We start from the raw sequence: 24,893 nt of genomic DNA on the forward strand, positions 1-24,893 counted from the left end.
TGTACTTTTAAGAACAAACTACATCTACCCTTTAGATCAAATCAGGACAATTGGTAATCGCACATGGTGTCCATGTCCAAAGTTTTCTTATACTTTTTCTTCTTTAAAAAAAAAAAAAAAAAAAAAAGCAGAAAGGAGGATCCAGGATTAAAGACGTGACATGACGGCACAGTACTGAAATGCTAAAAACGAGGAGACTGAAAAACTGTCAAGAGGATGTGACGTTCCTCTTTTAAAAAAAAACTGATTTCAAAATTAATGCAAACTGCTAGTCCAGTAGGCAAGAATGAAGTGTTGAGTCCATGGCTGTGGTGACTGCTGTAGAGGTGAACAGGCTCCAGTTAGACAGGTACATGAGTTCAGACGCTCAACCTTAATGCAAAAAAAATAAAATAAAAAAATAAACACTTGAGCGCCGAGGTGTTTGTCACTGTGGCTGTTCTTCGTTTTCACGTCTGCTTTCAGTCATGTGTGTTGTTACAAATGAAAGTCCAAAGGGTAAAATTTCTGTTCCCTAATTTGAGCCCCTGAATCCCCACGAAGTGTTTGTGTGCACATGTGCTATGTACTAGCACAATATCCGATCATCAAATTATCAGACATCTAACGATGTAGCAGATAGTATTTTGTTGGAGTTCTTATCTACACAGATAAGACCTTATTTTGAAGTCTCGGGAATGGTTGTCTATATTTCAATAAGAAATCAAATCCTGGCGAAACCCACCTCCATAATCTCCTTGCTCCCGTAATTAAAAGAAAAAAAAACATTTAAAAATAGGAGCGCAGAAATTCTTGTTCGTTGTGCTCAGAGTTTCACCATCTCTCAGCAGTGTTCTTTAAGATGCTCCAGTGGTCCATAACATCTGTGTGTACATTTATGCAAGTGTGTGTATGTGTTTGCACAGTTACGTGTCCGTAAGATTAAAAGATTCTGATGCAGTCATGGTGAGCATATTCACACACAGACGGTAGATAGGAGAATAAGGCCACATCTGAAAGTACTCTTTAGAATAGAATCTGAAGAAGAAAAGAGAATATTAGTCATTTGTTCACATTCTCTTTCATGGTATATTCATGAACATAATGAACTTCGCTCTCAATATGCCTGCAGTTTGCACTCATTCACTACTTCACAAATCTGTTATTTTACCTGTCTATGTGGCATGTAAAACTTTACCATCTTATTGGCTTATATATTTAACCCACTTCCTTATTTACCAGATCTGTCCATTACTAGAAAACACTCACAACCTCATCATAAATGCAGTACTTACATAAATATTACATATGAGTGTGCCCATCACTGCCTAGACCAGGGTGGCCTCCTCCCAGCATCTGAGGATCTCCCCCAATGCCGGTCACCTTTTCCTCCTCTCTCCTTTTCAGACATGCCGCCTTTGGGTTGAGGTTCCGCTCTGTAGCAGGTTAAAAACAAAACTAAGCAAACAGCCATGGCATTGCAATTCACACTTCAATTTATTCATACACCTCAGCAGCAGACAAGCTGTGGAGATAAGCAGAGGTACAAAGTTGAAGGAAGTTACACAGCAAACACAGTTAATGCAGGCAGTGACTGGTCAAGGACAGAGAAACAGACACTATGTAAAAAAAAGTCCAGAATAAGAAATGGCATGGCAGTGAGGTGGAGAGACAGAAAAGAGGTCAAGAGAAGGGTCAAGCAGAGCAAACAAGCTTCCAATGGCAGCAATGACTTTAGAGCATCATTGTATGGAAGGCATTTCTCCCTAAACCCCATTCTCCACATGAGGCACAGGAGCGAGGGATTATCATGGAGGTGGAGCCCTACCTCGCACCTGCCTCTCGAGGCTTAGGATGACCTGCACGGCTTGCTGTAGGATGATCAGTTTGGTCTGTGCCTTGTCACTCTTCAAGTGCAGCTGACACATGCGCCCGAGCTCCCGGAAGGCCTCATTGATGTCCCGTACTCGAACTCGCTCGCGAGCGTTGTTGGCCAAGCGGCGCTCACGGTCACGCTGCTCCTTCTCCTCCAGTGTCAAGCACTCCTCTGACACACTGCTGCCAAGGGCAACCGGGCTCTTGTTAATCACCTTGTTAAGCAATCAACTTCCTAACGAATTGATTAGAGCTTAACAAACTCACAAGACACTGCAATGTTTAGGTACGTTAATCCCTAGCACCTATTAAATGAAAGATTCCCTTTTGTGTTATTAATTATCCTTGACTATCATGTTTGGGGGAAAATCTGACTGCACCAATATGATGTGAAATCCTGAAACCGGAGACCGGACGATGGCGGAGCGGAGAGAAAGAGCAGCTTGGCTGAACAAGAGGTGGCCACGTGCTTCTGCTTCGACATCTCCTTCTTCTTGTCATGGCAGTCAAAGCATCATGAAGATCTGACCATGAACTTACACATACTGTACAGGTGAACTTCAAACAATGAATATACGCAATAACTGCCCAACACCTGCAATGTTTCTGAAGTGGATCTGATTTCAGTGCAAAAATTGCCAGTGGAGAATGAGGACCTATTTGTGGGGCTGCCATGGAGCAAAGGGTGACTGTGAGTAAAAAAGAAAAGAAAAAAAAAGAAAGAAAGAAAAGGAGCGATGCACCTTCTGCCAAGTACTATAGAAACAAAACACACAGCCGCTGCAAAAGCTACGGACAAAAAAAAGGGAAGAAAAGTGTCTGCATGAGGTCTCATCTTAAACCCATCCCTTTGCACAGAGATGTGTTTATTCATGATGAGATCAAACTCCCTGCTGCGAACTGTAAGATCTGTGAGAAAGAGAGAAGCATGAAGAAAAGATAATGGGGAAAGGACAACCTGGCAAAAACGGGGTGGGGAAGGGGAAGCAGTTAGACATGGCAGGTCACAACATGCAAAAAAAAAATAAAAGCTGCAAACAAAAGAGTTACAGGAGAATGTTAATAACTGCATGGAAGCAGAACAGGAAAAGGAAGGGGGGGAAAAAAACAAAAAAAAAAACAAACAGTTAATAAGTGAGAACCTGCATGTTGTGAGCTCAGTCAACCTGAACTACCCGAGTATACAATAGAACAAGCAAGACTAAGAAACCACAAAACCAGATGTTTTACTGCAGTAGCCTAGTAGCAGTCAGGAGTTTAGACACCAAGAGCTCTTCATAGGGTTATTATGAGTTCAATGTAAAAGGTTAGTGTGGAAACCACAAAGATGGCCACTTCAACAAGAGACTTGTGGTTTGGATTTACGTGGCTTGACAATTCACCGATAAATACGGTTTCTAAACAAAACCTGAATAGATCCAACCATTGTTTCACAAATGAATCCATTCTGGTATCCAAACACACAAAATATCTGCACCACTTCCACAAAGACAGGAACTACAGTATGCCACCTGATAAAAGATAAATTAGCTGTATGAGCCACCCAAATATAAAACTGTGGTGAGACTGACGTTAACTTACTCACTGGGCACAGATGTATGTTAAGAGTTTCGTTATCTAGGTCGATGTCAAGCATCTCAGTGGCCAACTTTACAGCTATTTACGCTTACGGATACAAAAGTTAGGGATGAAAACCAAACCTTTTCACATAATGATGTCAAAAATTCTAGCACAAAAACACTACACTTTAGGTCACTTGGATTTTGGGTGACTTGCTAATTAAAAACAAAACAGACATCCCATCCAGGGATTCGTACACAATTAGAGCATCAAATATTCTGCATGCAGCACCTTCCAGCTGCATTAATATACCATGTCTGAGCACCGTAGCGACTGGAAATCTATCGGGAAACCTGCAGAACACAACGGTGCTAAACCTGTAAGAAAGAGAATATGCTGACTAAACACAGACACAGTCAAGACAGCAGGCAAGTGGGAAAGTGAGAAGACTAGCTTGGAAATGAAATGAGTGAGTGAGTGGAGGGCAAGACAAAACAAAGGATTAACTGAAGGGGGAAAAAAAACAAAAACGCACAAATACAAACAAACATGTACTACAGAGCACTAGGCCATTCTCATCAGCTACCAGCCCCACCAAGAGAAAGGTAAAGCAGGCTTGTGTATGTCTGTAGATTACCATACCAAAGCATTTGTTAACGATGGGCACAAGCAGTTAAATAGTCAAATGTTTATAACAAAGCATCCAGTAGTTAAAAAATTCTAAGCTACAAATATAAACTGACAAGGGAAGGGGAAAAAAAGGGCAGCAAGGTTTCCTACCAGTGATAACAGAGATTAAACTGAAATTACCAATACTTCTTGGTGGATACGGAATGTTAAGTGCAATTTTCTGTCTAGATCTCATTGATAAAACACAAAAACAATCCCACCACAGATTATTAATCATATTATACTCAATATTTTTACAGATTTGATTGACAAATTGATTAAAATAGCTGCCTAGTCTGTGACTAAAACATTTATTAAAATGATGCTGATAGAAAAGCAAAACATTTCACCAGTACCTCAGAGAACAGTTCAATCATTTTGCTAGAAATTTTTGACAATATAACTACTTGACTTGCCCGTCATTAAATACTCTCAGCTGTCTTCTCTGTTAAACATAAAACAAGCCATCTTAACTCTCTCTAAGCAGGACTGCTAGCCCACCCCACAGCCACATCTCCACTGTGTGAGATCAGGTCTCATTTTTTCGAGGGAGGCGAGGCCCACTGACCTCGTACTTGCTGCTCCAGGCTGAGAATAACATTAACGGCCTGGTGCAGGATCAGCAGTTTGGTCTGCGGTTTCTCATTGTTCAGGTGGAGCTGGCACATGCGTCCAAGCTCCTTGAAGGCTTCGTTGATGTCACGTACACGTAAACGCTCTCGCGCATTATTGGCCACGCGCCGTTCTTTCTCCCGCTCCGCCTTTATCTCCGCTGGCAAGTCCTCGTCGTCCTCATCGTCAAGACTTTTCAGATTGATGGCAGCAAAAAAGTGGGGACAGAGGGGGGTGGGGGTTAAGGCATAACAAATAGTATTCTAGTTACAGAATTAGGAGCACCTAGGTTGATGCTAATGGGGGTGTGCGAGTGTGCATACTGTTGGCTGTATCTTAATTCTCTGGTTAAATGAATGCAAGCACAGTATGAGTGGCTCCTATATGGAATAAGATGCTCTCCCTCTCTCTCAACTTGTGTGGACTACACAATCTAATTTTACGTATCCACTTGTACTATTCTCACAAAAGGAATATTTCTATTATGGTTCTATGTGAATTTACAGCAGCCCTAATAATAAGACTTTGCTTTTCAATGCACTCACTTGCTCATTTGTGCTGAGCTTGGTGTCTTACTACTAAGGCAGGTGTGTTCTACATACACTTCAGAGGTTCTCTAGAAACTCTTCCCTGCTCTTGCTTGTTATTCTAACAGTATAAAAAAAAAGAAATTCTGAGAAGTAACCTCAGGTGCACCCTTAACAAAACCCACTTTATAATAATGCCGTGCTGTAACGCGTGTTCTGGGGTCAGGTACCTTGTTCGTGTGCTGTTCATCTTGCCGTCTTTCTTCTCGTCCTCGGACTTATCTGCGATAGAGCAGTTTTCGTCATCCTCCTTATCCTCCCTCTTTATATCCGTGCTGGAGACGCGACTCAGACTTCCAGACAAACCTTGAGACGCCACAGGAAGCAAAGTGGAGAATGAGACTAAGCCTTAATGTAAGTGTCTGCTAAAATCTCTAAATTCTCTTCTAAACATTGTTTAATTTGATGTGAATTCTGAACTTGCTGAAACATTCAGAAGGAGGTATCTTGAAGCAGTGTGTGTGTGTGTTCATATGAGATCATTCATTTCAATAAATTTTCTGAAATTATTACAATGAATTCAACTGCCATGTTTTGTGTGTGTGTTGTATTCTGTTTCGCACTTCTGATTCTTAACTTCACACTTGAAGACACTACATTAAAAAAAGAGCAGACCCCAGAGCAAGTATTTTATTGTGCTTACTTGAGAAGCCCTCTGGCTGCGAGTTGGCAGGGGCTTGCGTGGCTGTCGACTGCCCATGTATTAGTGAACCGGTGGACGTCAGACCAGACGATTCCTCGTGGTGGCTGGGCACCAGGCCGGGCACTCTGCTGTGCACGGAAAAGCTCTGAGCGAGGGAACTCAGACCGGCAGCTCCTCCAGCGACGCTCAGCAGGGTGTGCATTTCTGCACCCAGTCCGGAACCTACTGCATGGTTCCGTAACACACGCAGGGCTTCACCCAGGCAGTCCTCAGTCTTGTTCTGCTGTGAAATTATACAGAGCACACCACAGATGCACGTTATTGAGAAATCTTTTACTAAAATCTCTAAGAGAAAAAAAGGATTCAACCCAAAATACACAAAATCTATGCTCTGCAAACTCATGCATTATTGTTCCAAGAGTACCAGTGCTTGCAGTCCTCCCTCAAAACTGGGTGACTGTGCAGACTGAGTTGATCCTCTGGGCCACTGAGAAGCAGAGACTGCAAAAAATATAATAATTCATATTTGAGTTGTCCATTTTGGGCATCTCTGTAATAACGTTAAATACCGTTAAAACATCTGTATTTACTTTGGTAAACCTGTCTGAAATTACAACACTTAACCAGCAGATGGCACCACAGCACTTGTACATCTATTCAAACACAAATAAAGCCTATTTACCAACCTGCCATGTTTGGAGGAGACCCCACTGGGGTAGGTGGAGTGGAGGAGAAGTTGCTCCCATTGTTGTCCGAAGGGTAAATCTAATCAACACAAATGAAAGAGGCACATTCAAAAGATCACACTGGGGCACACAGGAAAATCACTTATTCTACCTTAATCAATGAGCTCAACTGAGATTAGGTAAACAGCCTTTTTGGGGCAATTTTGGATCAAATCTTAGGCAGACAAGATCTAAGACCAGATCCAAACTAGTGTAACTCACTGAAGCAAGGGCTTTTCCAATTTCATCCCCTGAGCTTCCTGGTGCACTATTGCCTACAAGGACAAAGAGGAAAATAGAGCTTAAGCATTTCTCAACTAACGAGAACGAACATGACAGGCGACTGATCGTCAGTGTGTGAATGGAGGTGGTCAGGGCTTCTTACCCATGATCCCGTCTGTTCCATTGATAGGAGGGGTGTATGCAGACTGGAAGCCACTGTTCACTTCGCTGCCATGGTGAGGATAAGATGGAGGGGACAGGGGCAAAGGCTGCCTCTTCTGAAAAGAAGAAAGAAAAAGCACGAATGAGCCACTGACTTTCTAAGGTACACTTTATAACTGAGTGACACACAGTAAGCTCAGTCAGGAATTTAACATGGACTTAAATTTTTAATCAATATGTAAACATTAACAGTTCAAATAATAGTGCAAGGGCCAGTATGTACAATAATTAAGCAAGCTATCCTGCACCAAGGGAAACACAGAAATGTGAAAAGCTCACCAGGCGATCCTGAGGGTTGATGGCGGCAAACGGAGCCGACTGGGAAAGGTGGGGTATGGAGGAAAAACCCGACTGAGTCCAGGGGACCTGCAGACCGTCTATTAACACAAGACAATAGTCTGGTCAATTATTTCAAATAACATCAGTAACTATTTGTAAGAAAGCCTAAAATAATCTTAACTTCAAACGATGAGAAATTACCCTGGGCATCTTATGACGAAGCTAGGATAGACAGAAGTCTGCTCTAGGTTTTGAGCTGCTGAAATTATCTCAAATACCCACTTGTTTTAAACAAACGTCAATGAAGAGAGAGACCAGAAGATTTAGCAATCAGTTATTAGAGCCATAGCTAGAATGGAACCATTTCAAAACATGCCTGGACTTGAGGCCTGACTTTAAAACCCTTGTTAGAAAAATTCCAACAAGATGTTTACAGCCCATATAAATAGCCCATGACTGACATCATACTACCATGTTTGTAAAACAGCCAGAATAAACATCAAGTTTAAGAATGTGGATAAACTAAAATAGTAGCCCTGCCTTTTGCATGCGGGGACCAATATTTGGTTCCAATAATATAAATCTATTCTAATGTAGTTGTGGAATACAAGTATGTCATTAGGAGAACAGCCAATCCTGGGGCAAAAATAGCTCCCTCCACTAGAATGAAACATGTTCAGTCATACACCAGTCATAGACCTTTTCTTGTAAAACATTCAGATTCAGATTCCGTATTGTTCTTTTATTGTTCTATAACCAAGAAATAATAATACTTATAATAATAGAAATAATAATATTCTAGATAATGTGACATTTATACAGAAAATTAATCCAACTGCCATTATTACATATTTTTTCCTCAAAATATCGAGGCCTACTGAGCACTCAACACACCTTCCATGTAGTAGGTGCCAGGGTAAACGCTGCCGGTCTTTGAAGCTGGGAAACCTGCGTTTTCCTGGTTGAAATCATCACTGGGAGCTGTTGGATAAACCTGTAAACACAAACCAAAATCAGCAAGAGATGAGATCTTTATTACAGACATAGGCATTTGTGAACAAATCCATGTTGGTCTGGATATCTGCAAGCTTATGTAATAATGGGGGGAGAGAAGAAGAAAAAAATAAAGCACCTGCCACAAACATTGTGCCATGGTGCAGATCTGTCAGGACAGTGATCTGGGGATCTGTACATGAATCAGGAAGTATTCACCACAAAATACAGAACACATGCTGTCCCAAGAGAAACATCCCAAATAGCTGCGTGGGCTACCACAGACAAACAAGCTAGCTCACACACCCCTCAAAGAGATCCGAGTGGGAGGAACAGTTTGCAGAACGCAGCGTATAGTGTTAAATCACATCTGGCAAACACAAGATCCAAGCCAATCCATACAGATGTGCTAAACCCAGCAACGAAACAAGGTTACAATTGTTAGATGCAAAAACACCATAAAGTCGTCTATACTTGGCACAGGTAGGGAGCCTGTCTGATTTAACTATTTGAGCCTGTCTGATTTTCCATGAGTTCCAGGGTTTTGGTGTAAATGAAGAATTCAGGCTCAGAAGACCGACGATCCAGGGCTTTGAGGGGTTACTTGTGTAATTTGATTAAACAGTATGATGTGCAGGGAAATGGGGAAATAGAGAGAGAGAGAGAGAGAGAGAGAGAGAGAGAGAGAGAGAGAGAGAGAGAGAGAGAGAAGGTGTGGGGGAGAAAACAGAGTCTGTGTGTGTGTGTGTGTGTGTGTGTGTGTGTGTGTGTGTGTGTGTGTGTGTGTGTGTGTGTGTGTGTGTGTGTGAGTGTGTGAGAGAGAGAGAGCGAGAGAGAGAGAGCTGAATTCCCAATTACAGAGCCATCTGCCCATTCCTGGAGGCCAGCCAACACCACAGGCAGCTGGGAGAGGGAGGGAGGGAGAGGAATGAGTGCAGAAAGAAAGAGAGCAAGAAGGCAAAAGTGAATGTGGGGAGAAGGGAGGGGGGTAGAGGGGGCAGGGAAATGGGCAAAAAAAAAAAACAGCACTGGAGAAAGATGGGGACAAGAGGAGAAGTAAAAAAATGTTAAGCGGGAGGGAGTAGAAGAGAGGTTAAAAATAAAAATGGGACGAAGTGAGTGAAGAGGACATAACAAAGGAACCCATGCTTTGTGGGTTAAAAGGGCTGTGACTAAATGAGGTGCTGACCGTTCTCGGTACATTCTGACATCTGTTCGTAATTGTTAAAAGCCAGAATCGAACAGAGTTAGTGTTCAGTTAAATGGTGGATTAGCTACACAGGATGCCCTGCCGTCTCCATTCTCCAGAGCAGAACTAAAATCCATGACTTTCAGTCAGTGGTTGGATATAGCAGGCTCTTGTGGGCAGGAGCTGACTTAAAGCTAGGAGAAAGTTACTGTTCACATGAGCAAAATGTTTAGAGATCTATAAGCCTCTTGATAAAATACAAAGGATAAAAGTCTGAGTGACTGTGCAGTATTACAGCAAGCATGAGTTTGATTTGTAGTAGCTACAAATCCGCAACAAGATGTTTCGGTTTTTCTTTTAGTAATTGGTTTCTCTTCGTTTATGCTTAGTCAGATACAGCAGAATAGTCTGCCTCTTAGATCATGAAACTAAAAAAAAAAGAAGCAAAAAACAGCTCGAGATTTTTGTTTGTTTGTTTTGGGGTCATAGATTTATACACATATTACAATCTAATTACTATTTTAGAAAACTGAATACAATATTTAAGAGTGTCTTAACCCTACTGTGCACCGTTATGGTGTGTGTTTTGAAGAGGTGGAATGGGCTTATTATTTTGATAGAAAGACATATGCATGAATGCTTAAAAGCAAATTGCATGAGTAAGCACAGCCCTAAAAATAGGAAGAGCTACAAGCTGAACCAGTTTATGCCTACAATCATATGCAGATTTATTTTTGTGAGGTAAAAACATGTCTTATGTCAGATGCATTGCTGTTAATCCAGACCCAGGCTCAGTGCTCAACCAGAGCTATGGTTTACTAATGAGGTCACAATCATGTGAAAACCTTAGACGCCCACAGACTACAGACGACTGCACTTACCGAAGTTGGGAGACCAGCTGGTACTTTCCTGATCTTCTTCGGTGGGGTATCTAAATGAAAAGAAAAGGGGAAAAAACAAATCTAAAGTCACGAATGTTTATGAAATAGAGCAAAGCCTTCCGCACAGTGTTGGTATTCTGCAGTGTTTTTGATCTTTGCAGGGGGTCTCCAGAGGACCCCATTCTTACTAGCCATCTCACCGAGCACTCCATCCATAGGCCTCCTACGATTGGCTGGGTAAGATCCATAGAATGGCGATGTGGCTTTTACGCCAGAGGGGGATAAGCCATCGGGACTGGACATGGACATCTCTCCTTGCAGGAACTAGAGAGGACGGATGAGTAAATAAAAATTAACATCAACAGCCAAGAATATAAAATGTTTCACACAATTATTGCAAACAAACAAGAGTTTCATAAGAAGATGATACCTGTGCGCCAAAGGAATAAGGTGCTCTGTCTGATTTGCCTGTAACACAGAGCACTTGGCGTTTTAGTAATGTATGTGGTTCCTATAATAATCTATTTAGAACACAAATTATAATACATTAAACCAAAATAACCTTTATTCATATATTCATCTTACTCTTAAATAAGGTGAAAATTGGTTCACTATACATTGAACGGGACAATTACCAGGATTTCTCCATGATCTTAGATAATCTGATCGGTTTCAGGCGTGAGGCGAGCAACCATGACATGGAATGACGTAGTGGATGAATTCATTTTCGTTCTTTTTAATAAATACATTTGCAAGACGTATTGGGGGCTTCTTTTGTTTTGTTAAATGCTGCTTTTCTCAAAAGCATACGTTAGCTTTGATAATGGATATGTACATGAACATTATTTAACAAAATACCACATTTATGGTTGTGCACGATCACACGCCGTATTTTATTTCTGCCTGAAAAATATATACAGTGTAAAAAAACAAAAACAGGTTGTCGATATTAAACCCAATGAAGCAAATCCTTTGAATACATTAACTATCAAAGCAAGAGCACACTACAGTAGTGCGTTATGAATAGTAAGACGGTACTGGATGAAGGGCCACTCACTCTGTGTTTGGCCAGCCTCCATCTGGCTCGGCTGGGCTGCCAGAGAGTATGAGGTGCACTGTTTACGGCCTCAGCCTGTGCTCCAAAACAACAAACTGGCCCATTATAAATGCTCCGGCGCTAATTACACAGCACCCCTCCTCGCTACCATTGCTCATGAGAGTCAGCCGTCGCCCCTGTTTAAGTCCCAGTGGAGAGGGCTGTGCTCCAGTGGACTTAACCCCACTCCCAACACTCATCCCCACACCCCCAAACACCCCCAGAGTAGGCTTTATCTGAGGGAATTCCAGTGAGTACACTTCCCGAGTGTGGATTCCAATAAGAGCTGTGGGTTGTGTGTGGACACCACAGTAGAGTCTAATCATAAAGTGTGCTTTAACAAAACCAACAACACAGAGCTGCTGAATTCAGCTCAAAATCCGATTAGCCAGAAACTGTAATCAAAATCCCAGGTTTTTATTAATGCACTCGTCTTAATACGTTATAATTTCTGTGGCAACAATTCACACAGAGACTTGTATGTTGGACAAGCTATATAAGTAGTCTAATAACAGATACGTTTGATTTAACAAAGAAAAATATCATTCAGGTGAAGCTTTGTTTAAGGAGAAGGAGTCTCTCACACGGTCGGTAGAGAAGCCATGCATTCGTTTTTTTTTGTTTTTTTTAAACACCGCCTCAAAGACGTTCAGGATGTCTCCGACTTGGAGCATTGTACGTACGAATAGCATTGACATATTTTTGCCCCTTGTTGCGCAAAATTCTACTACAGTAGACATACCTCCAATTCCTGAGCTGTACATCGATGAAGGGGACATACTTTCATGCTCATTGTAGTGGCTCACATTGTCAAATGCCTACATAAACAGACAAAATAAGCATTTAATACCATAAAAAGTGCAAACAATTACAGTACCTGCTGCAAGGACAACAATAAGGATACTTCAGGAAACCATTAACCTGTATTCTATGCAAGACAATGCTCTTTTTTGCATACCATCCAAAGCTGTCCGTTAATAAAGAAGCCGCATTACTAATTTCTGAATGAAGAAAAAAAAATAATTATTTTCCTGATGACAAGGATATAAACTAGTCAAACAGTAGTCAGCTGTGCTGGATGTAAGCTGTCTACTGTGAGTGATCACTTGGTCTTATCTGCCTCTTATCAGATCAGGGTCACTACGCTTCTGATGCTCGCTGGCTGACCAAACAACTGACCTACTAACCCCTCACCTACATGTAAGACATGTCTCAGGATCAAGGAATGTGACTCAACCATTATGTTAGCAGCTGTGGTATGTGTGTATTTATGGACTGGCTAAAGAGATTTGTGTGTTTTTGTTTTTTTTTGTTTGTTTTTGACTGATCTGATCCCATGTCTGATCCGTGATGTAATCAGTGGTCATGTCTTGAACTTTTGTCTGGTGACCTGAGGATGCAATCTCAAAGCATCAGCTGTGGGGGGAAAAAACTTTAAGCTAACGTCCAGTTGTGCAGGTTGCTATTTATCTTGGGTTGCATATGGCCAATTAAAAAAAAAAAAAAAAAGGGTTGAAATCGTAATTTAGTTAAATTACACTTGTGTAAAGATTTACAGAGCTCAATGACTATGTAAAGTCACTTGTAAAGCTCTAAATCTATGACGATTCTAAGTGCAGTCACTCATCAGCATTGAGAGCAAACACCTGAAACATCCAGCTCTGTTTGTCCGTTTCTCACACCTAATGAGCTGTAACGTTGACAGACACTGTTTAGCTTGTAAAAGCAGCTCTGTTTCAACATGCTACGTGCTTTAAGTACTCACAGCCACAGAGCTTTGTTAGTTCTTACCCGTGAACTGAAGGATGGACTGTTCTGCTCTGCTGAGCCCCAGGAGCCTGATCCGCTCCGATCTTCCATACCTGCAACACAAAGGCATGTCCCTGCTGTCAGCTTCTTATATAAAACCTGATAGAGCTCCTGTCAAGTTTATAAACCCTAACAATGTTGATTGCAGACTGATTAGTGTAGAACATTCTACTTCCTGGCCCGTTTCAGTGCCGACACAGACATGGTAACAGCTTAGCGACTCGTTCCAGAAGACTCAGCTATTAATAAAAGCCGTAAAATCGGAAACAAAATAAAAATACCCGCGGCTTGCAAAGCATAGACGCTGAGCACAATCAGAGTTATTTCTGTGTTGCCTACACCAGCCTACCATAAAGAATGGATTTTGGGTAATCCATCCATTTGAAGCGGATTTATTTAATTTTGGTGCTTTGCCCTGCTGAATAAAAGGTAGAAGGGTGAAATAATAAAATGCTGATATGCTGCACACTACATGTTACACCTCAAGATGTTACCTCATTAGTACCTCATGAACGTTAGTTTGTACACCGTTATTTGTCCGTACATGTGCACGCTCCTTATGGAGGCATGCCCAGGCCAAAAAGAGATTAATCTTTATGCTGTAGGTACTACAGGGCTTTAGGATACGCTGATATGTTTATTATAAACAAATAAGTGACATGTCATTTGGGCTGGACCACAAAATAAAAAAAGCACAATACAGGGCACCTGTTGTGCTGACTCCAATCTATAATCTTTTGTTTTTTGATAAGCTGTCATTAACTTAAAATCTATTTCCAGCACACAAAGCGGTAGTGGAATTGGGAGAATTTTAGAAATACATAGCAGAAATTTCCAGAATCCCCCACCTTACACATGGCTCCCTCACTTTAACACTGACAACAATCTCTGGGGAGAAAAGCCTTAATTGTGAGCTCATTTGCATAAGTGTGCATATTAATGAACACCAGACTTATAAATATTCATATTTTTTGTTGTCTAATTAAAAGCAAAGGGAGGGAGAGAGTGGAAGGAATCATGACGGTGTCGGCAGCAGAGCAGAACCGGAGCAAAACGCAAGGCCGGTGCTATTGCCGTGACAACCATAATCTGCCGCCGGCGTTCTGTGGTGACTTGGAGTGGAGAGACGTGGGCTGGTGTCAAAAAATTCAATCAACACACAAATTCACACACCCCTCGTCTTAAATTGGTGCACTCTGAAATGTGGTGCTATACGACTCCCCTGTCAATGCGTGCACACATGATCGACGAAGCAAAACCAAAAAAACAGGAAAGAACAATTCAAGTGTGTTAAATGGCGATCTGTTTCTCTACGCCACACTACCTGCCTTTAAACAATGCCCCTGGAAATCTCATTACAGGCCGTTTATTTACCAACGTGTTTCAACAATACACAGACTTCCTGCAAGCGTGGAACATTTCACCAGCGCTGCTTAAAAGAAGGTTTAAAGACGCCGGGGTGCAGGGAGCAAGCTATTTACAGCTATTCATGAAGTGAGAGCAAGCGAGAGAACAAACAAGACAGCTAATACTGTGGAATGTGAGAGGCAACAGGAGGGCGACGATACATGGGGGTGTAGGAGAGAAACTCTCTAAAATAGCTTTAATCCATATTCATATGAATGCTGAACATTCACTCTTATTAACACGGTGGATGATTAATAGGTGACAAGCAGAAAATGTCTGCTGCCCTGATCTGGTGCACTGTCCACACCGGAAAAATTCTGACTTTAGGTGAAAAGGCTGCACCCAGAAGTTACGAGCTATTCCCCCAACACCTGAATAAACAAAACTTTGCTCTGAAGGCTCAATAATAAAAAAAAAGTGCACTTTTCCACTGCCCGTTAGATCCTAATGGCTGCAGCAAAGCCTGTCAGCATGAGCGCAGGGTCACATGAGAGACCTGCACGGTGAAATCATGATTGTGTTTTCCTAAATATTCTCAGTTCCTTGTGGACCTGTACACGTGTGTATAGACACGCCTGTTCATCTATCAACTCTTTTTTTTCCTTCTCCTTTTACGAGCCGCTGAGTCATTAGCGTCTGGACAGCCGATGTGCTATTCATTGGCTTGAAGTGCTCTCGCACGCTACCTGTTTGTGCAGACACAGTGATTACAGAGGACAATAGAGACGCAAGCTGCCAGTCGTGAAACCTTAGTTCTACACCACTCTCTGCCCTGCAGGCACGATTGAGACAGAGTGTGTGTGTGTGCATGGTACAGCTCAGAGGGTGAGTCAAGACTGACACATCTACACAGCTCATTAGGGAGAAGAACGAACACAGTAAGTCCGCTAAAAAGAGCGAGCTATAATTACGAGGAAAAATGTTGGAATGGGTCTAGTCACCCCTGAGTCATAGGCTCGGAGTATTATGACACACACACACACACACACACATTATACATTTATGAATAATATCAAAACAGATGATGTTTTATCAGATCACATACATAAAAAAAAAGTCTTACACAATCCTTTCGTTTATTATTTATTGCTTCCAAATAGGTTCATTGGCTACTAATACGCTGATTACCTACTTCTGTCTTTTACCCCCGTGACAAATAGTTTAAAAAAAAACCTTCTGGAAACAAAAAGTTTCTGTCTGATACATGCACTTAATGAGAATGTGCATCATGAAGGTCTGATGCTATAACTAGAATGTTTCCAAATACCGCAGTTTCAGAACCAGGTACAGACAAAGCAGCACAAAATCCAATTCAATGCAAAAGTAAGAGGCTCGAAACACTGGAAAATGTTAGCTAAAGACTTGCTATATCGTCAAAAGGCACAACAACCATCGTATTCTCCCTCAGAAACATATCAGCCATGGCTTTTCAGAGACGTCCCATTCTGTGCATTTTGAAGCCTCAATCGTCTCCTTTAGACTTGAGTCCATGTATTAATTAGGTAACGAGCCTGTCAAACTTGAATAACGTTATAAACCTTTTGAATAATAGACTGGAAACCATTATGTATGGATTTGTCCTGTATGAATGAAAAAATAGGTAGCTTAAGTAATCTAAACTCTAGATGAATAAGCACCAAGAAACATTATAGGTGTAAAAAAAACAAAAAAAAAAACACGTACATTAACATTAAAAAAGGTCATGAAACTATCACCTTCTTGTACATTTCTACCTTCTGTGGCATTTCAGGTTTATAAATCTGTAAAATACAACATATTTACTAGTAAGCCTTTTGATTTTTTTTTTATTAATAAAATCTGAGCACGGATATATTTACATAATATAATATTTGATAGATACAAAACAAAACTCTCACTCTGAGGCCCATGGTTGCCTTCAGGAATGGAAAGTTCTGCTTCATGCAAACCTCAGTGTTCCTTTGTGTCTTTCAGCGGAGTTTTGCAGTTATATTTATATCCCGGTTGTTCTCACTTTCACATACCCAGTAAATGAAACTCTCTGGCTAGCAACACCTCAGGGAATCAGTTCTTCCTCACGCTTGCTTATCTCATCACATGACCACAGATGATACATGGCTAACACGGTTGGCACCTTACCTTAGAAAGATGCGGCATAATTTTAAGCCATGATTCTGCTTTTCTAAATGACTGTGAAAACAGTCTGTGTTGATGATTCAGCTTTGGCTCGCTAAAAGTAACAGCATCAGTGAAGGACAGAAGCGAGGCGTGGGACAGTGAAATCAGTTAAAGAGGACAGAGCAGACAATGAAGGCTGTGAATGCATTCAGGAAACTAACAACCAACACAAATGCAACAGTCCTTCAAGACCTTCGGATGGCAAGAAAATCAGAGGACAACTCAGACTAAAATCACTCACTAGTTCACACACTGACATTACAGACCTCTGTGAATTGTGCTTCTTCTCAAGGTCGCTTATGAAGTCTATCTTCAGCTGGAGAAAGTCAGTGTGAATGTCTTCAGGCAACACTAGTGCTTTGGTGGGTGTTAAAGCTTGTGAAAGGCTGTAACCTTCACGTGTGTTGAAAATGCGTAAACCAATACAGACCATCTCATCCGAAATGTACGTGACCCACTAGAACATTCCTCTAACGCTCACCTGAAGCAGTGTGTGTGTATGTATGTATGTATGTATATGTGTATATATATATATATATATATATATGAGGAGAGGAGCATGTATGTCTCTGGCCCCGTTTAAGTGTGCATATATATACAAGTGCCTGTGTACACAAGTGTGTGTGTGCAGGTAAAGGTATGCATGTGTGTAAGCCAATAGCCATGTGTGTGGTGCAATTTGGTGCGCGTGTTTGGGTGAATATACAGATGTCCAAGTAGGTCTGTGTGTACCGTGCACTCTCTCAGGGACCAATCCTGACACTTGAGAGCCTTCGCCAATTGTTTTTGCCTTTGTCTCATTCAACGTTTCCACCCTGCTCACAGAGGCGCGCATCCGCTGCATGTTTGAGTGTGCGGAAATCTGTTGATGCGCCGGCAGCGTACATACACGAGTTGAACCGGAAGCACTGGCGCTCCTGTCTCACTCATCTACAATTCCCGAAGACAGCTTTTGTCCTCCAACCTGTAAGTGATGCGTTTCACAATTCAGAAACGAAAGGCTTGGACAATGCAAGTAACCGTCACCTTTTACAGTGCCTAAATTTAACAGGAGCGACTTTTCGCCCGGATCTCATTTCAAACAGGGACCGGTAAGTTGATATCGGTCTTTGTACAAGAAAGGCAGTTCATCTCAGTGAACCACTCTGTTATATTGCACACTACAGGTGATTAGTTACTAAAAGGGGACGCTCCTCTTGCCTGAACACCACAAAGTAATTAACAGAGGCATTAAAGATTCACCCTGGAGAGAAAGTGTGTTAAAGGAGGTCGTAGAGACTGCTGAGAGAGTGTGTACACTGGGGCGATGAGTGATGAGAAACATTTGGCGTGTATATTTGTTCGAAATTTTTTGTCGTCGTCAGAGAGAGAGAGGATGTTGTCAGTTTTTGTAATTACCCCATGTTGTTTCAAATAATAAGTAAAAAATAGATAGAGTGGAAAGAGATGGACAAAAGCATGCACTACTACAGCAGGGTCAAAAGGTCTGTGCTGTGAAATGATACAAAATCGTAAATCTTGGTTATAAGAACACGGCAAACGCTTGTTTATCAAGTCGATGCTAATATTTTCACCAACATTCAGACATTTTAACAGCAGATGTCCCCGTTTTATAGCCTAACCTTTTGGAGGTTTTTTTTTAAAGCTGTATCTATGCACACTGCTAAGAGCACAGACGCCAACTTTCTGAGCAAAAAATATTTTATAGTAAAAAAATGATCAAAATGCTGTATAAGAAAAGACATGGATTGCACGTGTTATTTAAAAATAAATAAATAAACAAACAAACAAAAAAACTAACTTTTGAATAAGAAGAAACAATGAACTAAAATATTGTGGCCTACCTGGACCTGAAAACTGACTGCCTGTTTGAGCGTTGGGTCTGTTTTTCCCGTTCATCCCCGGAAGAGGAAACATCTACGGGAGAGAGCAAAGAGAAACACGTTTATACACCATGAGAAAAACAAATCACAAAAAGTATGCAATGGTGACAAGTTGTGCTGGAATTCTGCACTTACAGCGCTAAAATCCAGAAGGTCACTGAGCTCCTTGTCAGTTCCTGCAGTACTCATTCTGATTCCAGTATCACTCATTCTTTTTCAGTACACACACACAGGCCTGTGGGAGGGAAGGCAGAACAATGAGCTTTCAAAAAACATGTCCTAATCTCTGCTCAACATTATACATATGGTCTCCTGATGATGGACATTAAGACAATGATTCCAGCACACTTAAAACCATTCTAGACACATCAGTTATGGAAAAAGTTTTAGTCGTCGACAAACCATTAGCAACAAAGTAGACGAGAGAGAACATTAATTTTGTTGTCAAGAAATCAAAATGCATTATCTGCTATTTTTCAGCCAATGATAACATGGGTGACCTGTTTATCCCAAACCTACTGAACTTACTTATACACTGGTCAACCTGGTGAACTGTCTGTGCTCATAACCTGTCCATGCAAATTATAATCACCCAAACAACTCTAACATTATTCTTACATTTCGTTTCCTTCTTCAATAAGGATTATTATTATAATTACACACTACTGCTCACAGTTGTCAGGTTTTGACTGGGTATTCCAACATTGCACTTTGATATTTAATTAACATAAACATGCTATCAAAAGAAATTAGCTCATGTGTCTTGGTGGAGAACTGGTCAAAAATCTGGTACCAAGTCATTTTATAAACATGTAGTGATTCTTTCAGAAGGTTTTTTTTTAAGCTTGTCTAAACATAATTAATGCCTAAACAGACAATCACAGATGATCACAAATGTCAGAACAGGCAAGAAGAGAAGCAGCTTGCTATTTGATCGTGAGGAATCGTGTGTGTGACATTAAACTGGGAGTTCATTTTGGTAGTTTGTTTGGCTTGAATTGATTTCCCTTTAACAAACTACCCTTAGGTTGTTCAAAGCAGTCCTTCTTAATAATTAGGACGAGCATAAAAATATTCTACCCAAGTCAAAATTCACAGTTTCTGGCTACAGTGAACAGTCATCAGAGGGTAAATCCACCAAATTTCAAAAGAACCAGGTAGGAAAGTTCCACTATTTCACGAAGTAGAACATTTAAAAAATAAATAAATAAATAAAAAGTACACAAACTAAGCCTGTTGGACAAAGAGGAAGACTAAAGACTTAAAATTTATATAATAAAATACCAGTTCATTTCCTGAGCAGAACAGAAACCAGACGCAAACCGACAACCCGGTCAAATATACATGCCACCAATAAACTGATCAACAAGATGAATCATCGGCTATAATAAAAACTAGGGTTTTCACAAACCTGAATGCTGCATCATAAAAATCCAGACACCCCAAGTTTAACATATGTAATACGAGTTAAAGAAACACACACTTAGCAGATGCAAAGTGGTCAAGGATGATTGAACAAGGATGATTTAGCACAGCACAGTAGTGAGGTGATCAGAGAGCACTTCTCTTTCACATCACAGAAAAGCTTTAAACTGGGCTTTCCCACAATGCACCACATCACAGCATGCAGCTCTTGGTTAACCAGACAGACGGACCAGAAGCAGGTCTCCGGTCCAAAAGCCTAGAACAACCGACCACACCTGAGCAAGACGCAACACGAATATCAGGCCTGAGCTTAACACAGATATTCAGTGATACAACTAAAACAGTCTGACACAAAATGAAAATCTTGAGCGAATTAACTACTCTTTTTCTCTAACAGTATTTTGAGTCGATATGCAGTCTACAGGATTAAAAAAAATAAAACAAGCTGAAATGTTTAAAATGACGTAATATTTCAGCGGCTAAAAACCATAACCTTTTTACCAACCTGAAAACATTCTAATACTGTATGTGTCCATCCCTCCAAATCAAATGCATGGCCACAGATTGGTACAAGGCCTCAATAACCCAAACTATAAATTTGAACCTGTTCCAAACATTGTCTCCTGTTCCAATAAAGCAGCTGTTAAAGCGTTAAAGGCTGCAAAATAGAGGCCACGAGAGACTTTAATCTGCTCTCTGACTAACTCACGGAGACGCTTCAGCCATCATCCCTCGCTAAACACGGATTAAAAACGCAGCTGAATCTCACCGGATGTACATCTTATGTGCCGTCATCGCTCTGGAAAAAAAATAAAGGGACAGGAAACAGTGACCAAGTCTCTTTCCTTGGATGAATGCATACAAGCAAACAAACCGGGTATCCATCTAATCTACTGTTCTATCAAGTCTGACCAAAACGATTCACACTTGTGATGATGGAGATGATAATCTGCTCTAACACATGCACCATAAAAAAACAATTAGAGCTTGATGAATATAGCACTGGCTAAACTTCCTCTGATCCCAGCATAATTGTTTAATAGATTTTTCTTCTCCATCAAACCACTGTTAGATAGGACAGAATAGTTTAAAAAATTTTCAAAAAAAAGGGCAGCCAGTGCAAGTTTAAATTTTAACATTAGGATAATAGTATCAAGTAGGGTATTTCCTGCTTTTCATATATACATACACCAGCTTTACAGGATTTCACTAAATCATTTAACAACCCAATGTCTCTACAGTCCAAACATTTTACAACAACAACGTTGTTCTGATACAGTTTGTGTTCAAACAGTGTATAGTGTACTGTACATAAAGCAACTGACAGCCTGAATGTCATTTTAGTTATCAGAGAGAGTCGAAAAAAAGGATGTGGAACGGTGACTACGTCTCATTCCTGACATATATATATATATATACAAACAAACGCGTCTTCATATGTAAGAGACAAAGAACCGAAGAAAACAACTCCGGTTTAGACTGTGTGCTTATAGGGAACAGAAGATTCTCCATCACATACAGCGTTATAAATTACCTTGTCAGCTAAACGGTCACTGATCAAGGCTAGATGACTCAATAGACTTTTTTCTACTGACTACTCTTCCCCAATATTTACTTAGACCATGACAAATCTCATGTCAAATAATGAGGACGTAAATTTTTTTTTAGCACAGACGTGTCCTGACCGAGTCTGACTTTCTAAAAAAGCTCTAACAAAATAATGGTACGTCACTTCCAAACAGAGCTCCTCGTATCATAATGCCATGACAGTGATACTGCTATACGTTACATCATGAAATGCTTTGTTAAGATCACATATCGTCAGTGCCTTTTAACACCGACTGACTCAGATGAAGCTCAGATGATTTTGTTTGTGTTTGTATTGATTTCACAAATTCATACTGAGCAAACCAACTAATATGGATAGATCCAACAGATACATGCACCCGATAAGAGGCCGAAATACAAGCATTATTTACACCATATAGCTTTCCCCAAACACACACACACTCATTGTTACTTTAAACAACTGAACATACTTTTCTTTAATAAAATAAAAAAATATTTGTGCAACACACCGAGAAAGAAAACCTAAACTTACTGACATGTACGGTTATACTTTATTGTAGTTTTAGGATAACCATTTGCATTTTGTCTGGATTATCACTCGTGCAAATTTCAGGGCAAACTTTTACAGCCACGCGCAGTGCTGACCTGTCAATCAAACTCTACAGCCGCTAGACACTCACTACACACTTTAAACGTCCCACCCGTTTTAGTGAAGTAAAGACTAAAATCACCTGCTGACAGATACCGAAACCCAAAAAAGGGTTTCTACACTCTCATAATGTTGATAAACACACGACATCGGTGAGAAAACCGGGAAAGCTCTAGAGAAGGTAAAAGAAAAGAGGGATAGTGTTTCTTCATCCTCTCAGAAAGTGGCCCCGAAATCGCCATGACGACACACTGTGTTTCACACCCATTTCCAGCTCCTAGGCTACTATTTCTCTTCTTTTCAAGCGTTCTACGAACACAAATAAATCCTTATCGATTTGAGGTGGGAACTCGTTATCTGTTCGCCCCGTCGAAGTGAAATCGATGTATTTGTGGGACGATAAAATACGGCAGATGTAACGGGAAAAGGGTTCGCGGGGAATCCGTGAGGGGGGAGAAACGGGCCTCAAACTCCGCACGACACAAAGGAAGGAGGCGAAAAGTTTCTAAAGCGCTTCCAGAAAATTATAAATCGTGTTCCTATCTACAAAGAAAACAAACTGAAAACTGCCGCGTTAGGTTACACGAGCTCTTTAAAAGCCGTGAACACGGGAGCGGAAAGTTATTTCCGTTTAAAATTGGAATAAACAAAGTGCATTTACTGTTAAAATACTGTTATGTCGCGTGCGCAAGACCCCGCATCTTGCTTTCCAAACCAGTGCCCGTTCAATAGCCTGGAAAAGTAATGTTAACTAATACAAATATTAAAACATTGACTTATTTATTAAAAAAAACACCCCCTCCATAAAAAAGTAAGCTGTATTTTGGTGATCTACAAAAATAAAAAATAATAATAATAAATAAGTAAAAAAAAATCTACGACAAGTCCTTAAAACCAGATACGATAAGGCGTTTGAACAACAGATATGTAAATATCATGAAATATAACTTTTACACTTGACGTTGGGGAACAAAGAAGTTTCCTACGGACAAGCACGCGCACACACACGCGCGCGCGCGCGCACACACACACGCACATACAGGAGCTCATAAGTGAAGCAGACAAAAAAAACTTGGGACCCGCTTTATCAAAAAAAAAAGTTGCTATGCTAGTTAGTTAGCTATAAAACTCTTCGAAATAAAGTTAAAGCACACGCGAAGCAAGGCATAAACATACAGGGGGAATGTTTGTAAATATTTACCTTTTGTCGTCTCAAGTGTTCGGCATCCAAACGGAGTGCTTTCGGGAGAGAGAGAGAGAGAGAGAGAGAGAGAGAGAGAGCGAGAGAAAACAAAGTTGGGGGGACAAAATCCCCCTTCCCGTGTTTCAGGCGCCGCAAATCGCCAAAATAACTGAATTTTACCCTCCCAGGTGTTGAATCCGAGCTACTCGGAGTTAAAACGTTTGACCTACTCAAGCACCGACTCTCTAAATTGTAGATTACGGGTTTCTTATGGTCGCTGCAGTGCTAACCGTCTCATCTTCCTAGTAGACATTTTAGCCTCCTCCACATTGTCATCCAACACTGTATCCCTCCGCGAAAAACGAGGACGTTAAAGCGGTGTCCGATTTCAAACGCCCAAAAACGAGCACCAGTACAGATCAGTTCGAAATAACTCGCAACGACACTAATTATCGAGGTATAACGATAAAAACTAATCACGTATCTTAGAACTTTGGTGGCGATTAGCAAGATTCTGTGGTACTCGGGAACTATACCGACGCGCGGAGTGACACGACAGAAAATGACGAGTGGAGCGGGACACAGGGAGATAGAGCGATAAACCCAAAGAGCGTTGACCAATAGGATGCTGCGATGCTTTTGATTGACACGTCTATAAACGAATAGAAATATCCAGCGAGATAATTAACCCAACCCCTTTTCCTTGCACACCCTACCCCGGTTTTGAAAGAATGGCAACAGGAAGTCAAGGAAAAAGTGCTTTTATTTATATATATATATATATATATATATATATATATATATATATATATATATATATATATATATATATATATATATATATATATATATATATAATTGGAAAACATTTTATTTCACAAATTAGCACAAATTAGTATTTTTATTTCACAAATAACTCGATACTGCTTCACATCACATGGGTTCACATCAAATCTCTCCTAAAAGAGTTTAAATTATTTAGAATAAAATAATAATTATAAGTTATATTTGTGGATGGAACAGTGCAGTTTCTGTAGTCATAGTGTTGTAATTTGTACATAAGACAAAAGCATAAAATAAACGTTTCCTTTGCTAATAAGAGAGTTTTGACATGTTATTGCAAACCTAACTCTATTGAACCTATATCAAAACCTTGCGCGAATTAGCTAGCCACAGAGTTTAAACTTATAGTCATAAACACTTTCTGCAAAATCCTCCACCCATCACAGATACCCAAACACCCAACACCTTTACTAACTGGAGCAGCTCAAACAAGCTG

General features: G+C 40.6%; 1 protein-coding gene across 6 annotated transcripts in view; it reads right to left on the bottom strand.

Moving 5' to 3' along the window:
• tcf3a (transcription factor 3a) overlaps positions 1-24,177 on the bottom strand; it is a 24,975-nt gene extending 798 nt beyond the window's left edge. Inside the window, exons 1-19 of one of the 6 annotated variants that reach the window (XR_007139127.1) lie at positions 23,633-24,177; positions 18,924-19,023; positions 18,750-18,822; positions 13,324-13,394; positions 12,275-12,350; positions 10,867-10,904; positions 10,625-10,760; positions 10,437-10,486; positions 8,268-8,367; positions 7,374-7,471; positions 7,036-7,150; positions 6,873-6,925; positions 6,612-6,690; positions 6,350-6,426; positions 5,926-6,208; positions 5,453-5,588; positions 1,815-2,037; positions 1,275-1,415; positions 1-1,017 (exon numbers count right to left, since the gene is read on the bottom strand). The exon at positions 1-1,017 is cut by the window's left edge and continues 798 nt beyond it. Coding sequence is in view for 5 of the 6 variants with exons in the window: in XM_027150729.2 (XP_027006530.2) it covers positions 1,282-1,415; positions 4,652-4,887; positions 5,453-5,588; positions 5,926-6,208; positions 6,350-6,426; positions 6,612-6,690; positions 6,873-6,925; positions 7,036-7,150; positions 7,374-7,471; positions 8,268-8,367; positions 10,437-10,486; positions 10,625-10,760; positions 10,867-10,904; positions 12,275-12,350; positions 13,324-13,394; positions 18,750-18,822; positions 18,924-18,998 (1,830 nt within the window). In the remaining variant the exon portion in view is untranslated. Of the gene's footprint in view, positions 1,018-1,274; positions 1,416-1,807; positions 2,038-4,651; positions 4,888-5,452; positions 5,589-5,925; positions 6,209-6,349; positions 6,427-6,611; positions 6,691-6,872; positions 6,926-7,035; positions 7,151-7,373; positions 7,472-8,267; positions 8,368-10,436; positions 10,487-10,624; positions 10,761-10,866; positions 10,905-12,274; positions 12,351-13,323; positions 13,395-18,749; positions 18,823-18,923; positions 19,024-23,632 lie in introns of those variants that run through there. The other 5 variants (XM_027150731.2, XM_027150730.2, XM_027150729.2 and 2 more) reach the window with 5 other exon arrangements.
• Between the last annotated feature and the right edge of the window lie 716 nt (positions 24,178-24,893).

Source organism: Tachysurus fulvidraco, chromosome 22 (assembly GCF_022655615.1).
Source record: "Tachysurus fulvidraco isolate hzauxx_2018 chromosome 22, HZAU_PFXX_2.0, whole genome shotgun sequence".
In the NCBI taxonomy this organism is placed as follows: Eukaryota; Metazoa; Chordata; class Actinopteri; order Siluriformes; family Bagridae; genus Tachysurus; species Tachysurus fulvidraco.